At 38.0% G+C, this 16,355-nt stretch overlaps 1 protein-coding gene across 1 annotated transcript in view; it reads right to left on the bottom strand.

The window, feature by feature from the left end:
- The window catches only part of LOC149063801 (tyrosine-protein kinase transmembrane receptor Ror-like), a 265,166-nt gene that overhangs the window by 122,163 nt on the left and 126,648 nt on the right, over positions 1-16,355 (bottom strand). Inside the window, exon 3 of the mRNA XM_089255570.1 lies at positions 1,029-1,087. Coding sequence (XP_089111696.1) covers positions 1,029-1,087 — 59 coding nt within the window. The remainder of the gene's footprint in view (positions 1-1,028; positions 1,088-16,355) is intronic.

The following is a 16,355-nucleotide window of genomic DNA, read 5'->3' on the forward strand; positions in this document are numbered from 1 at the left end:
CTGCAGAAATGTCAAAAGGGGAAAAAAATTAATTAGTATCTTGAAGTGAAGCAGATTGGAATGAACTGAACTGCAGAGTAATTATCTACTAGTAAAAGATGGGAAATGAAACTGAAATTATGTAATCCAGTTTTTATCAGAAAATTTGTCTGAATAGCATGCAGAAAATGTTTTTTCCATTTACAGTGAAACCTCGCTACAACGATATAAACGCGAATCCGATGATACCTTAGAATTTCAATAATCATGTCTTCTAGCCTTCTTGCCCCTTCTTGCAGCACGACCCAGGCCTTCTTCGACTAGTTCTTCTTCGAGTGAAAACTCGCTACAACGATACTCGATATAAACGCGAATCCGATGATACCCTTGAATAATGAATAATAATTTCAATAACCATGTCTTCCGGTCTGGGCCCCCTTCTTCCAGCACGAACCAGGTCTTCTTCGACCACCCGCTAAAATGTCTTCATTGAGACAGAGCGGCGTTCCGTGATCTGGTTAGGAGGAGGAGGTTGTCTAGGCCCCAGGCACGCGGTCCGTATTTGTAACGAAATTGTTTTACTCTATATCTCGAGAAGTTCGCAACGCAAATAGACAAAATTGGTATTCGAACGAAACAAAATTCGAACGTAACGATGAACCTCAACTTGTCATCCCAACGACCTGGTACTCAACGACGAACCTGAACCTCAACCTGTCATCTGTATTTCGAATATTGTTATCGTCTGTTAGCTATTCCAAAGACAAATCCGATGATGTCAATTCCATTATGTCAGTACCTACCACGCAAAGAGTAGGCACAAAGAACGTATTGACGTCAAAACTTGCGACGTCAGCCTACGTGACACAGATTATACCCTCAATTTTTCTTCCTCTTTGATTGGCTTCACTAGTCCTCAAACGTCCTAGTCTCGGATCCTAACGGAACATTTTCCTGCATAGACAGCAAACCCAAATAGTTATTTTGCTTGTTGAAGGGCAGATACAGACTTCTATAAACAAAAGATGTGTATTTCCAAATTCACTTACTTAAATTCTGATCGAATGTTGGAAAATCTGTTTTAGGTACTGTCGTATCCGGGGGAAATCTAGAATCAAGAAGGAGAAAAACACTGAATCATTCTTCATGAAACTCATTACAGTCATGACATAAAAATCTTGATAGTGACAAAACGGATAAATTTACTTTTACTGCTAAAGTGACGCAATAAAACCGTACTTAAGATGAAGTTTGTATTAAGTGACACCAAGATGGACGAATCTCCCTGGTTCATTTCAAAGTTGTTGTTCGGCTTTATTAAAGGCAATGCCGGGATAGAAGACGTGGTAAGTATGAGACAAAGAGCTAGAGAGAAGACACTTTTAATGGATTTAAAACTGGCGAGATTAGATGCTCGAGTACAACGGATGGGAGTGTATGGCATCCTTCCCACAGATTTAATTAAGGCAGCGCATAATGAAGGCAATTAATCAAACACCGCAAACGAGGGAGGTCACGGAATGAGGCAAAGCGCACCACCACCAACTCTCGGATCGAACAAACCAGAGAGAATATCTCCTTCTGTTCAGAGAGACAGAGAGAGTCGAGGATTTCCACGGGAGCATGAACAACAACTACCATCGGTCAATGTCCAAGCTCCTGATAAGGTCAAGGTGAATAGGAGACTTCCCTTCATCCTTTGAAAACTAAAGGATTAATAACCAGGTGAGAGAAAGTGTCTAATCCATGGCGAAATATGGAAAAATTATGTAGAGTGCATTTGGAAGAGTTCCATATTCTGCCAGTAATGCATTCTGGATTTAGACATTTCGTAGAATTATTCATATGGCTTTTGTGGTTTTAGAGAAATAGCATGTGGTTCGAATATTTCAATGAAGCGGTTTCTCAACCTTCCTGTACCCAAGGACCGGTAAAATGTCTGAAATAATTCGACTGACCACTAGTCTACAGAATGAGTGGGGTGACCACGTGTCCCGTATTTCACGGGATATTCTTGTATTCTCACACATTTTGGGGTCGTTCTGACTTTGGGAGAATAGTTTACAAGGCCACAACAGGCAAAATGTCCAACGAGTTGGCTGAGAGAAAGATGCCTACAACAAATATGGATGTCATATACAGTCGAATCCCGTTATTACGAACGCCAAGAGACCGGAAGAATCACTTCATTAAAACGAAATTTCGTTATAAAGGAATTCCAGTTTACCTAGCATTGTTCCTATGTAAACGTATTTGGGGGATTAGAAAAGTGTTCGTTAAAACGAGATTTTCGCTATAACGGTATTCGTTGAAACGGGATTCGACTGTATTACTAAAATGCAGCAACCTCCAATTAAAAAAATTCAATTATAAAAACTATATATCTCTTTTTAAACGTGTCAATTGTGTTACAATTTACTACCCCCGGGCGTAAGCCATTTCATTTATTAACAACCCTATTAAAGGAAAATTCCCAGAGACACCACAATCTAGAATTGTCCCTTACCAATCGATACCACTAAACCACACATGCACCTCGACCATATTCCTCTGAGGAACTTCTAACGAATCGGCACATGTTGGAATATGTGTGTCTGTGTTGGGAACCAATAACGTGAAGTTTGTTTCTGTGGAATGCTTGTTATAGTGCAGCCATCTATTTTTCGAACTGCGAGTGAAGCGTAACGAGTGAAGATTTGTACCGTTGTAGTCCACTTGCCCTCTGCGGTGAGATGTCAAATGAGGAAAAAAAATTCTCATTCGCCAATATCCAGCCAAAACGATTCAATTTCACGATTGAGATCGATTTGTATTTGCTAGTCTTCGAATCTCCAGCTTTTACACATAAGCTCTCTGAATTTAATAACTTCTATGTGAGCTAAGCTTTTATTAATTTCATAAGCTTGGATCTCAAGGATAAATACAGTCAAAATCGGTTATAAAGGAATCGAAGATTCCTTGCATTTTTGTCATTATAACGGAGGTGGCGTAACAACCGCGACTGCTGTTTTCGAGACCTTCTTTGACAAAAAAAAAAATTAATCAGATACTGCACAATAAAGCTGCTATTTCAAAATGATCAGGGTGACCATATTCGATCGAGAGAAACCTGTAAATTGAGGTAATAAATATGCGATATCACCAATTCTCGCCAAAAATATTAACTGTCAGAGAAATTGCCAAGTATGGCTAATTTCTCTGCACTATTACAGTGCTAGAAAATAGATGCAGTGATTTAAAATTTATTTTTCCCGTGCGGAAAAAAATTAACATGGCAAATAAGTGAGATGAATATTTATAAAATGCTCACATTAATTTTTACACAATTTCTATAAATTGAGAAAAAAATACCTCTCTTTTGATCTATAATTCGAAGTAAAATTTGCCCCAACAAATATGAGAAAGCGGGAAATTTTTGTAATGGGAAAAGTCAGAAAGTCCAAACTTCTTAAAAAATCCTTTTTTTTTCCCTATCATTAGGTATCAAAAAGGACAAAAAACGTGTCGTTATATACGAGTTCGTGGCATTTTCGCCTTTATAAGCAAGGGTCATTATCATTATTCTCTATGGTAGCGTTTCTCAACCTCTCTGGGCTCAAGGAAAAGTAGAATGTCTGAAACAAATTGACGGACACCTTGTGTGTCGTGTCTCATAATATGGGTGCCGCTGTGGTGGTCGAGTGGTTATAGTGACGGACTCGCGATGCGAGGATCCGGGTTCGAACCCCACAGTGGTGGTCGGCTGAAGTTGGTTTTCTGTGGTTCCCAACTTCAAGGCGCAAATGAGAGCCGATCTCCCCGTTAAAAAGTCTCGCCACAGAGAGCAACAGTCCTACAACGATAAATCATTCAATCATAACACTTCACTCATAGTTAGAAAAACTAGTGACAGATGGCAGCACTACACATAACAAGCATTACAGAGGAAACAACAGAAACTTCACGTCAGGTTTCACTACACGTACACGCACATTCCCGCATGTACCGATTCGTTGGGGGGGTTCCGGGGGGGGGTGTGGGCGGGGCACATGTGTGGTGTAGTAGTAGTAGGTAGGGCCTCCAAAAAATGGTTCGGGGATCCATGATGTTCTTAAGTCAGCCACCTCGTTGGGCAATTTGCCTGTTGTGGCGTTGTATTTGTAATGGGACATTCCTGTAATTTTGGTTGCCCTGATTTTTTTTTTATACATTTGTCCCGTTTTTCAAGTTTATGTGGATTTTTATTACTTACTGAAGTCGTAAATGCTAAGTTTTTTCACAATATATAAAATATTATGGTATAATTACAAATTACAGCAAAAAATATAAGTATTTATCTTTTTCAGATGTTTATCATTTTCAACTTTTTTTTCCACAATTTTTCAGCAATTTTAATAACAATCGGTGAATGTTCCTATTTCTGGCAAAGCATTTGATGTCAATTTATTGTAATGCCCGTATTTTATACTATTCAAGAGCCCAGTTTACCGCATTTTTCTTTCTAAAATATGGTCATCTGATCATTTGAATATATTTTTTGTGAAATACATATTTTTTTAGCAGTCCTTGATATGTAAGTAGTTCTTTATTTTTCCACCTCTCACCAATTTTAGCAATAGTAATTACGGAATTGCATTTAAGGCGATAAATTGACATTTTTTTTGGGAAAAAATAGTGATATCCCGTATTTAGGATCACGTTTTCTTCGATGATGTATGTTGAACCTTAGTATAAAGGCGTGATTTTTATTTGAACCTGTACCGCGCGTTGTTGCTAACATCAATCAAAACGGTTGACCGACTACGTTCGAGGACACTTTTCTATTATAACACGGTACTGGAGTGAACTATAACAAGAAAGTGTCTTTCTGTGTGAACTTTAGATAGAAATTGTTCCAAAATGATGAAAGCGATAATAAATTTCGGCCTACCCATGTCATTTTCTATGAAAAAAGCAATTTTTATGTCAAATTTTAAGCAAAATTCATATGATACGCCAAACACGATGGCGAAAAATTCTAAGAATGGAATACTTTGTTACCTACACGGTACATTTAGCTAGTAATGATGTAGGTTGTGAACCAAAATTATAGGATTGTATGATATGCTCTCGTACGTTAACACTCAAATCTGTTGATGTACTTGTGAATTTTTGGAAATTTCATTGGACATACGTCTATAAAACACTGTAATTAACCAAATATATGTGATGGACCTTCGATTTTTGTTCATAACCCGAAAAATATATAGCAGAATATCATATTAAAAATTTCGTAACGACACAATGAATAGATTTTTAGACATAATGTTTCAAAACCAAATAAAATGCCAAAAATAGCATTTTCCGTTAAACGTGTTTAAAATTTTTGTTCACCTATTGCTTGTATGTAAAATCGCAACACTATAAAGTGGACGTAACTTCGATTCTAAGCGTTATATAACCAAAACAAGACCTGTTTAGGAATCACAATAAAACAGGGCTTTCATAAAAAACAAAAATAGATATTTTCTCCCAAAATGACGTTTTCAACGTCGATTTATACCTTCATAATTTTTCATTCAGTTAGAATTAAATTATCAAGTCTGCCTTGCAGATCACCTGTGCCATTGTCGTATAGAGAAACGCTGCTTTATGGGGATCGGCCCAGACCGCGAATTATTGACGTTATAACCGAGTTTGACTGTGCAACCATGCATCTTTTTCACACACGTTCACATTGATTTAATTAAACCACTAAAATGGAAAGATATTCCGAAACTAGTGCGTACTTGCCTCTACAAGGACATCAAAAACATTTCACGACAACCTATTCCTATGGAATTCGGATTAACCATAGAAGAACAAACACACACTTACACGTACCCGGAAACGCGATCGAATTTTAGCCTGTGTAAAGTATGAATTATGTCTTCGCGTGTTTATAATTAAACTGAAGTATTCATGTAATTCATGCATTGCGTGCCGTACATGCCATAGTACGCATAAAATTCCATCTGCGAGAATGAAAACCAACATGGAATGAAAATTTCCAGCAATTTTCTTTCCTCCATGAAACAGTTTTTCGCTTTTATTAATGCATTACATTAACCGCACATTAATTGCAAATTCGGAAAAAAATTTTCGGCAAAAACCTTTTTTTCAGTTTCATTTTTGGGTATCTTTCCCACCCATTTTCTTGGGAAGGGAATCAATTGATTGGATAAAGCTCGTCGTTTATCATAATCAAGTCAATTGCGCGTGCAGGGATTTTTACTCATTATCGTTTTATGTCTTTGAGCGATAAATCTTAATTTCATTTTTCCCTTGATAGATGAATATCAGCGCTTTCCTGATAAGATGGGGGAAATAATCGATCGGTAACGGTTCGTATTCGTTTGAACATATTAGTTCGATTTCATTTATCCCAGAAATGAAATTGCAGTTTTATTTAGCATTGCTTGTGACTGTCAATGCTTTTAGAGAAATGTGGTTAAAATCTTCGATAACCTCCCACTATGTAAAATTTTACAATATACATGTTCTTGAAAACTTTAATAAACGATCGATCACTCAATGTCTTTCAAAATAACAAAGTTGATAGTTTTACGCACTCAAAACTATTAAAATTATCTTCAATTTTGGTATTCAAATGTTTATTTACAGACAGACAGACATGACCGCTGACCGCCCAGAGAGACCGTCTTAGGATGGTTTGCGCTCTTCCCCAAAGGGATGGACGGTCTCTGTTTATTTACAGTCGAAGTCGATTATAACGGCACTTCAGCTTTAACGTCAATAATTGGCTGTCCAGACTACTACTACAAAGCCACACATGCGCCTCGTCCATATTCCTCTGCGGAACTTTTAACGAATTGGTACATGTTGGAATGTGCTTGTCTGTGTTGTGAACCCAATCTTAAAGTTTGTTTCCGTGTAGTGCTTGTTATGTGCAGTGCTGGCGTCTGCCATCAATTTTTTTTAACTATGAGTGAAGTGTAGTAATTGAATGATTGTTCGGTTGTACATAATTATTCGATTTGTCCAGACTGATTTAGCGTTTAAAGCAGCGTTTCTCAACCTTTCTGAACCCAATTAAGTAAAATTTCTGAAACTATTCGAAGGACTACTACAGGATTTCTTAACCTTTTTCAGCCGCAACTCCCAAAATCAGCAATGGATTTTCACGACCCTTCTCGGATGCCCCAGCGAATGAGAGTTGGGTCGTGATCCATAACTCAAGAATCCCTGGGTGTAGGTGGATTTGTACGACCCTTCTCAGAAGCCCCTGCGAATCACGTTTCAGTTGGGACCCCATAGCTCAAAGTCCCCTGGTTGTTTGTGGATTTGGACAACGAGCCATCCCGGGAGCCCCCAGCAACCCAAGTTTGGGGCGTGACCTATAGGTTAAGAACTGGTTGGACCACCAACTTACATCATGAGTAGTTTGACCATATGTCTATATTTTACGGGACATTCACGTGTTTTCGGCCGTTCCGACTTTTCTTCAACGAAGCTTATTTGAATTTGTAATGTTTATTGAAATTGTGAATAAAGTTAACTTTACGAAGGTTTTAACAACTGGCTGTTGCAAAGATATATTTTGGAAAGAGAGAAAATTCAACTGCCCCCTGCGGGGAATCGAACCCACATCTTTTCACTTTCCGGGTGAACGCACTAGACTACAGAGGCACCGAATCTCTCAATCATTCCTTGGAGCTCGTGTACACTGAAAGGGACCGTACATGGACGGCCGGACCAGACTCAGGCCAAGCTCACAACTGCTGACGCTGCCACCAGATGGCGACTTATACTTTTGTATAAGTAATGGTAACCCTAGAACACTAACTCTACGTTTCAGAAAGTCGTTAATATAGGTAACATGCAGTTTTTATTTCAATTAGTAAGTGTCTTAGGGGTAATACAAATATAAAAATTCATCTCGTATATTTATCGGACTCAACGTTTTTTGCGTGCACTACATCTCAATTCGATGCGATTTCTGGTAGCCCTTCATTTCTCATCCAATTGGTAATTTTCAGCAACTTCAGTAACAATTAGGTGATTTTACGCGATTAATAGTCAATTATTGCTAGCAAAATTGTCAAGTCCCGTATTCTGCCATATTTAAGATCTCAGGTCTCTCGTAAACAAAATATGGTCACAGTAATGATGAATGTTGTTTTTTCGATAAGTACATTTTTGCTTACAGCAGTTAGCAGCAGCCCTTTGTTTCCTCCATCCTCCACCAATTTCACCAATAATTAGCAAATTAGTCGTAAATTGATTTTTTTTTTCGTCAATCAGCAATATTCCGCATTTAGAATTGCTAATTCCTCACATCTTCCTCAATGTGATTTGGTGACACTAAGTATGAAGAGCAATTTTTATTTGAACCCATAAGGATTTTTATAGCATCAATTACAAAAATCAAATAATTTCCTATCCAGTTAACATTAAATTATGAAGTCTGCCTGCGGATCCACTTATGCCATCGTCACGGACTGCCTCTGGTCCGTGAACCATAGGTTGAGAAATTCTGCAATGTTGATGAGCCTTGCTTATATCATCAATGAAAATCAATTACCTCGGATACAACGACAAATTTTTCGTTACTTTCGTTTTCGTGTGAATGACGTTTGTTTAAGAAATTCGGCTATCAGGTCTACGAAATATTTCTGTATTTTGTCCGACTATATTTTAGACTATAATATAGATTTTAATTTTATAAAAAAAAATGTCCCGTTTTTTTACAACTAAGCTTAATTCCAAAATCTTTACTAAAATCAGGAATGAAAGTTAATTGCAAAATTTATGAATTGTGTTACAATAAAATTAGTATGACTATAAATATACTTATATAACGTATTTACCAAAAGCACATTTTTCCCCCCGTGAAATACATTTTAGCAGACTTTCTGTGGCATTATTTTTCTCGCCAAGGGGGTTATTTATAAACAATGTTTGATAATTTTATTTGGCAACATGTTTGGTGAAAATCGGCGATATCTCGAATTGATTATTCCGATTTCCAGTATTTCTGTCGATCGAACTGGTCACCCTAATCACAAAGAAATAAAAACTTCTTGCAAAAATTTGATTGCAGTTTGATAGTTTCTGATTGTATTTTTCGTCAGAAAAGGTCTCGAAGATGTCAACCTCGGTTGTAACGAGTAATTTTTCGGCTTGGGCCCCCCTCCCCTGCGTAAGCCTATGGATCCCGTTTACAAAATTTTCCAAAAAAAAACCCCTCATTAAAGAAACGTTATGAGCGAGAAAACGCTTTAAACGGCAATCTCGATGAGTGTTAGTTGGAGTTGGGACCAGTAATACTAGTCATACAAAGTAGGAGGAAAGATTGCAAGTGGAAAAACGTTATAAGCGGTACCCACTGCACACGACGAATAAACTGTTAAAAAAAAAATATTTTCCCATTTTGTTAAATTTTTATAGTATTTCAGAAATTACATTCTTAAGCCGGGATTACACTATAAAAGTTTCATAAAAGTTCATTTATAAAACTCGAAAAATACAACCAATAAGTAGATCGATTTCTTTTGCTAGAATGTTACCGATGCTCTTATTGGTTGCATTTCTCAACTTTTATAAAAGTACGTTTAACAAACTTTTATAGTGTAATCTCGGCCTTGGTGTCATTTCAGTACACAAACTACGGCTCTCTGTAAGTATAACATTTTATTTTTTTTCTAGAAAGAGTCGATATCTTCTCCGTGACATTTTTTGACAGTTCCTGAAGTTTTACGTGTTCACAGATTTATCAAGTCGCGAAAAACTGAGGGAATCGAAAATGAAATTTGTATTCGGAATCTTAATTCCCGATTTTTCCTCAAAGAAATGCGATCAGCTTAGGGGCCGTTCAAGTATTACGTAAACAAATGTTTAGACATTTTTGACCCCCCCCCCCCTGTCAGCAAAATTCTGCTCTGTCATCAGCTCTGTCCCTCTGAATCCAACTCATGTTTTCATAAAGGGTGGTTGATGGCGTAAGCATTATCCAAACCCCCTTCCCCCCTTGTCATAAAAAGTCAGCAAATCGGAAACCTCCTTTCCCCCCCCCCCCATCGATGATGACGTAATACTTGAACGGCCCCTTATGTCACAAATATGGCCATCGGAATCGGTAGAGAAAAAACGCAACAAAAACAAAAGAGGACAATAATGAGCTGTTTACCATGACGTCACGAAGGCTTCTTGGAGGGCAATTACCTCATCTTTCTCGTCTCTCAATAGCACGCGTATCAACACACACACACCGTTTTTCACACGTCAAAACCATATCGATTTTTTGAACAGATTTTCCTATATACAGAATATTTTCCAGCCAAACATTGCGAACGATTTTCACATCAGAATTTTTTCTTTTTTTATTCTATTCTTTAACGGGCATGTTTTGACTTCTGGTTCAATAACAAGCTTTAAGGATTCACTTTCCTCTTAAAATACATATAAAAAAGCACAGAGATAAAGGGAAGGGTATGGTATATATGTGTATGTATATAAATATAATAACAAAACATCTCACCGTTTTTCGTCACGTCTAAGCCGTCAGAAATGAAAGGGTAAGAATGAAAATAATAGAAATTTTTTTTTTTTTTCCTCTCGCAACGCTTGGAAGTGAAGTGTTTTGAAATAGAGTCAACGGTAAGGCCGAAAAGAGCCAGAAATAGGAAAAAAAAAAAACTGAAATAAATATAAAACTTTTTATTATTATTTTTTTTGGCTTTCGGTTCTGGACGGTAGCAGTTTTCCTCTCCGAAATATTTATTTTATTCATTTTCTTTCTCGCCATCCTAAGCGCCGTTACAGTATTAAAGCTACTTTTCGGATTTTGTTTTTTGTTTTTTTGGAAAAAAACATTTTTCTTTAACTGTTTCTATATCTGAATTTAGTTTTAGAAAGAGGCATGTGTGTGTGTATATGTGTTCTTTTTTTTTAAAATAAAATAATAAAAGCGGGTATGGTAACGTTGGCTTCAACATTTCATTCTCTCGAGAAAAATAAAACTTCCAAGACGAAGACCAGCTTTTTTTAAAAGAAGAAACTAATTTTTTTGTTTCTGAATAAAGAAAACTGTATAGAGTTTTTTTAGAACTGTATAGAAAATTTGTTTAGTTTTGAATCGTCGTCTCTTCCACTTAAAGAAAGTTGCGGAAAAGTTCGAGAAGATCCAATGAACCGAAATGAAATTTTATAATATCTAGCTCGAACGGGTTGAACGCTTTATCTCAACTGTATACCAACGCGTTCTTGGGAAAGATATTATACAATAATACACGTATAACTATTGATCTGGTGAGGGCGAAAATTGCAGTTGGAAAACTGGAATTTTTTTTCAGCCTTTATTCAAGAAACGTACGAGAATATATAATGGATTTCAGAAGTTTAAATGCTTCTGATGTTTGTAGATTTACGTAAAAGTACTGACACGTGTATAGTTTACTCATGAACTACTCCGTTGGAACCCCCACGTCGGTCACATATTTCAAAAATGCTTCCAGTTTTATTTTCTTCGACGGAACCTAAAATAGCCTCTACCAGTCACCTACGATGTCTCTGTTTCACAACTTATATCCTTCAAGATCTCTCCTATGCATGTGAAACTTGGGATCCTCATACGCTCAACAATATAAAGTTAGAATTCACTTAAAATAAATCGTATAACATAATACCCGCTTCATTTTAATTTTTTGGTTTTCCTCTGCCTCTATTACAGAATTCGAGCATCAACTATACACAAACAAAGGCTTATAATAAATATAAATATAATTACAATTATCCTCTTAAAGGCTTATTTACCGTTTAACCCTACTTTTCGAAATCCTCCATGACTTTTCTGGTGTCGACACTTTTCGTATTCTAATGGAAATCTTCACATTTTTTCTTTCATTCGAACCGAACACAACTCTAATCTGTCGCCGTCGGAAATTCATTACCGCATGAGTGGTGCCGGAAGTTTGCATGTGCACTTAAGAGTCTAGTGTGTGTATATCTAGTGTTGTGCATGAATTTTAACGCTGTCATTTATTTTTCAAACTATGAGTGAAGTTTAATCAGTGAATATCATCTGTACCCCATTATAAGCCTGTTGCTCTGTCTCTGGCGAGATTTTTCGACGGGGACATCGGCTGGTATAATTTTTCTCTCATATTTCTCCAATAGACTTCACCGTCCTCAAAAACTGAAACCTATTCATTGCATCTACATGAGGACTGGAAAAATTTCAAAAAATATCTAAGTGCCAGAACAAATTTTTAGGCACAAAAAAAAATTTTACATGAAAGAAAAGGTCCAAAATAAGGCTTCTTTTGACTTTTTCAGGGAATGGTGACCATCTTTCATATTTTGGCAGATATGCTGCCACAAAGTCCAAACATTTTGAACTGCTCTCAGCCTGCAATGTAGAAACCACACAAAGAAAATTTTAGGCACCAATACCAATTTTTCCAGTCGTCTTGGCAACCTGGCACCTGAGTTTTGTCCACCCATGATCTACATTTGCTGTTCCACAAATCTAGTTTCATTATAACAACTTCCAACCAATATTGTTGAAAGACCTTAAGACTTTCGGTTTTATCTGTGATATCAAACGTCACCTACATCAAATTTTACCACCGCATTGTTGTCTGGCCTTGGACAAGAAATATTTAATAGATAAAAAATTATATATATAAGTAAATATATTTTTGTACGATATTTATTATGTGTATAAATTCAATTTAATATTCAAATCCCCACAGGTGGATGTGACAGCCTCACATTCCACTGAGAAAACACTTGGTTGACGCATCCATAATCCTACTCGAAATGTATTATGAACACACGACGACGGCCCTGTGGATTTTAATCCACGTGACACAGTTGATGTAACAGCCAGATCATCATCTTTGAAGAATCCCCCCCACCTCAACCTTATTCAGGATGGTCGCAAGTAAATTGCTGGATTTACGCGACGTCATTGGTAGGACAGTTTCCACGCTCACTAAAACCACTGACAGCTTCACCCTCTTCCACTTGGTAAGCAGCCGTGGAAGCTTTTCCAGAGGATTAACTATAATCCCGTATAAAAGCCTCCAGGAAACCAATCACTCATTTTCCCGGGACGCGTCCGGGAGAAACTGGAATCTTAGGGGGAAGTAGGAAAAAAAGGTGACTGTTTTCATAAAAATTTCATTATGTTCACACAATCTACTAACATGGGTGGGAAGCAAAAAATAAAATCGAATTTCGCCCACGGTCAGAAAGATACAATGCACGATTTTTTTTTTTCTGTAAAATGTAGTCTTTTTTTCCGGGATTATCCAGGGAAGATTTATAGCTCTGAAATTAGATCGGGATAGGAGAGACGAGAGAAAAAACGTGGAAATAAAAAAAGAACCTTTCGTGTAGATTGATTTCTGTTGAAGGTTATCCCTTGTAGAGGTTCGTGAAACCGTGACTGTTCTCTACTAGCAAAGCCACAATTTCCTGACCAATGACGTTTATTGTAAGCGATGTTAGCTTTATATAGAAACAAGAGAAAACAAAAAAAAAACCTTGCTTTTCCTTTAGGGAATAGGATCTTCCATTTATTCCCCTTCGGTAATTCCGTTGGAAAATTTAATGACGGGGATGTGTACAAAAAATAAAGAAGAAAAGTTCAAAAAAGACATTTCAAAGCCATTTATTTCGAAACAAAAATGGCCGTTTTGCCCAACTGAATAACAACACCTGTGGGGCAAATGTCCCGGTGACGAGATTAAAATCTGTCCGCGACGGGAAGAGATTCGGACATTCCTACGTCACTTGTTCGATTCCATTACCTTGTTTTAGATCAGGGGTGGCCAACACGTGGCACGCCGTGGTATCAGGAGTGGCACGAGAACGCTTTTTTTTTTTAAATTTAAGAAACTCTATTTTCTCAATCGAAGAAATTATCTTCAATTTTTAAACAGTCATTGTCTTATGAATGATGATGATGATCCTATAGGCTGCCAAACCTAGTATGGTATGCACACTCTTAAAATAATAATTATGTGATGACTCTTTTTCTATGTACATGCGTTTCTGTTCTGTTTTTCATCTGTGGGCATAGTTGCTGGATGTCCCATGTTTACGAGATTCAGTATCGTGTGCACATGAGGTACATGCATTTCTATAATTCAATTACATTATATATATTCCTGAATTCTTGGGGGAGACGGCTAAGCCCTCTTACAGAGTGTATTGGGGGGAAGCTAACACCCTGAGTTCTAAGGTTCCTGTGTCTATGTCCCACATAGTGTAGTAAGATGAACTTTTTTCTATCGATATAAGTACGCACACAATCTGCATTGCGATAATCGAATTAATGACTCAAAAATAAAAACAATATAGAACTCGAAAGAATTGCAACTTGAACATTTCTTTGAAAATACGAGGTTCAGCCGAACAGTATTTTGAAGAAGGGAAAAAAAAGGGGGTTCGTGTCCCTTAAAAACGGAACGTATGGTCTGCGTGTTAAAATCCGTAGAGCGGCACGCGCATCGAAGACAATCATGATTATGTTTCGGCTTGGGAAAAGGTTAGCCACCCCGTTTTAAATGTTCGCCAATACGCATCCAAATTCAATTTTACTCCAAATTTCATTGAGGAGTGAAAATACTCTTTCAAATTTTAGGTATTTTTTTTTACGCTCACATTCTATTTAAGTCACTGATTTAGCCACTCACATGTTTGCACACGCTCTAGGTCACTGTTCGCATTGCTCACTGACATGGTACCACACTGGGTCACTCTTTTGATCAGTTACATCTTTACACACGCTCTAGGTCGAGGGTGGCAAACTTCTTTCTGTTCGTGGGCCAACATAATGATCAACTGCAGCGTCGCGGGCCGCACCAGTGGTGCCACTTCGGCGTATAAGCCGCACCATTATTAAAATTTATTATATATATTAATCAATAAATTGCTTTCGCCACCTGATATAAGCAGTTTTGAAAGCAGCTTATTAATCAGGAAATCTGCCGTTAGAACCGATAGATCAAATAATGATCACAAGTTCAATTTAACGCACGGTGCTTTTTACCTTATCGAGGGCCGCGCAAATCGCTTCACGGGTCTCATGAGGGTCAGATGTTGGCCACCCTTGCTTTAGTTTATTCTTTTGGTGGTCATTCACATGCTTGCATGTGCTCTAGGTCGCTCACTTATCTCTGTAGGTCATTCTTTTGGTCATTCATTGCACGCACTCCAGGTCACTGTTTTAACCATTCACAAGCTTTTATGCGCTCTAAATCACTCTTTGCTCATTGACATGCTTTCATTTTCTCTAGGTTACTCTTTTGGTCATTCACATGCTTGTACGCTAGGCCACTCTTTTGGTCATTCACATGCTTGTACGCTAGGCCACTCTTTTGGTCATTCACATGCTTGTACGCTAGGCCACTCTTTTGGTCATTCACATGCTTGCACAAGCTCTAGGTCACTCACTGACCTGGTACCTCGCTCTGTAGGTCATTCCTTTTGGTCGTTCACATGCTTGCTCACGCTCTAAGTAACTGTTTTGCACACTCACGTGCTAGTCACTTTTCACTATTCACTTTCTTAGTCACTCACTGACCTAGCCCCTAGCTGTCTGGGCAGAGATGGATTTATTGAGGGTTATACAAATTTTGCTACCCTTCTTACATTCTACGAAATTCCTTGACCAATCATTCCCCAAATGTGCCGCCCATCTGAACTTGCCGCCCTGGGCTACAGTCCGCTAAACCCCCGCCCCGTAAATACATCACTAAGTAGAGGTCAAGTTCTAGCGCTTGAACGCCTCTGACGAATGTATACCATCGAGCATGGATGTCACTGCATTTGACAAAACAACACACGTATGTCATGAGGTAATGGGTGGTTGGGGGGTATAAAACACACAGAATAGATGGTTCACCCATGTCAACACCGAACACGCGCTCCCATTGAATCTAAAAATGACGGGACTCCATTAACGTGTGACAATAAATGCGCAGTGAATCATCTTTCGCTTATATCTCCAATATTAAAAAAAAAAGAATGAAATCTTGCCCACTCTCCCTAAAGGTGACGCTTATATGTGTGTGTGATGTGTCACACGTGTGACGGCGTAGGGGAAAAAGAATACCATTCTTTCCCGAAGGGGGGGGGGGTACCCTTCCACTCTATACTTCCCTTCGATTCCCATCGATGGGTATACATAGTAGATGCGACTGTTCGAATGGGTTGGGTATCCCACCGTGATGCCTCGCAGCGCTTATTTGATTTTCATTGGAGATGCTTAAGTTCCGCATTTTGCAAGGCACTACCATCTACCGATTTCCCAACGGTTTAGGACGTCACAAAGGATGCTGGGGCTCGAGAAAATTACGTGTCAACTGGCATAACAAAGCTCCCACTGAACGGGGGAACTACACACA

This window comes from Pholcus phalangioides, unplaced genomic scaffold, assembly GCF_987345545.1.
Source record: "Pholcus phalangioides strain wild (caught in Gottingen) unplaced genomic scaffold, Ppha-v1.0 ptg000043l_1, whole genome shotgun sequence".
Classification (NCBI taxonomy): domain Eukaryota; kingdom Metazoa; phylum Arthropoda; class Arachnida; order Araneae; family Pholcidae; genus Pholcus; species Pholcus phalangioides.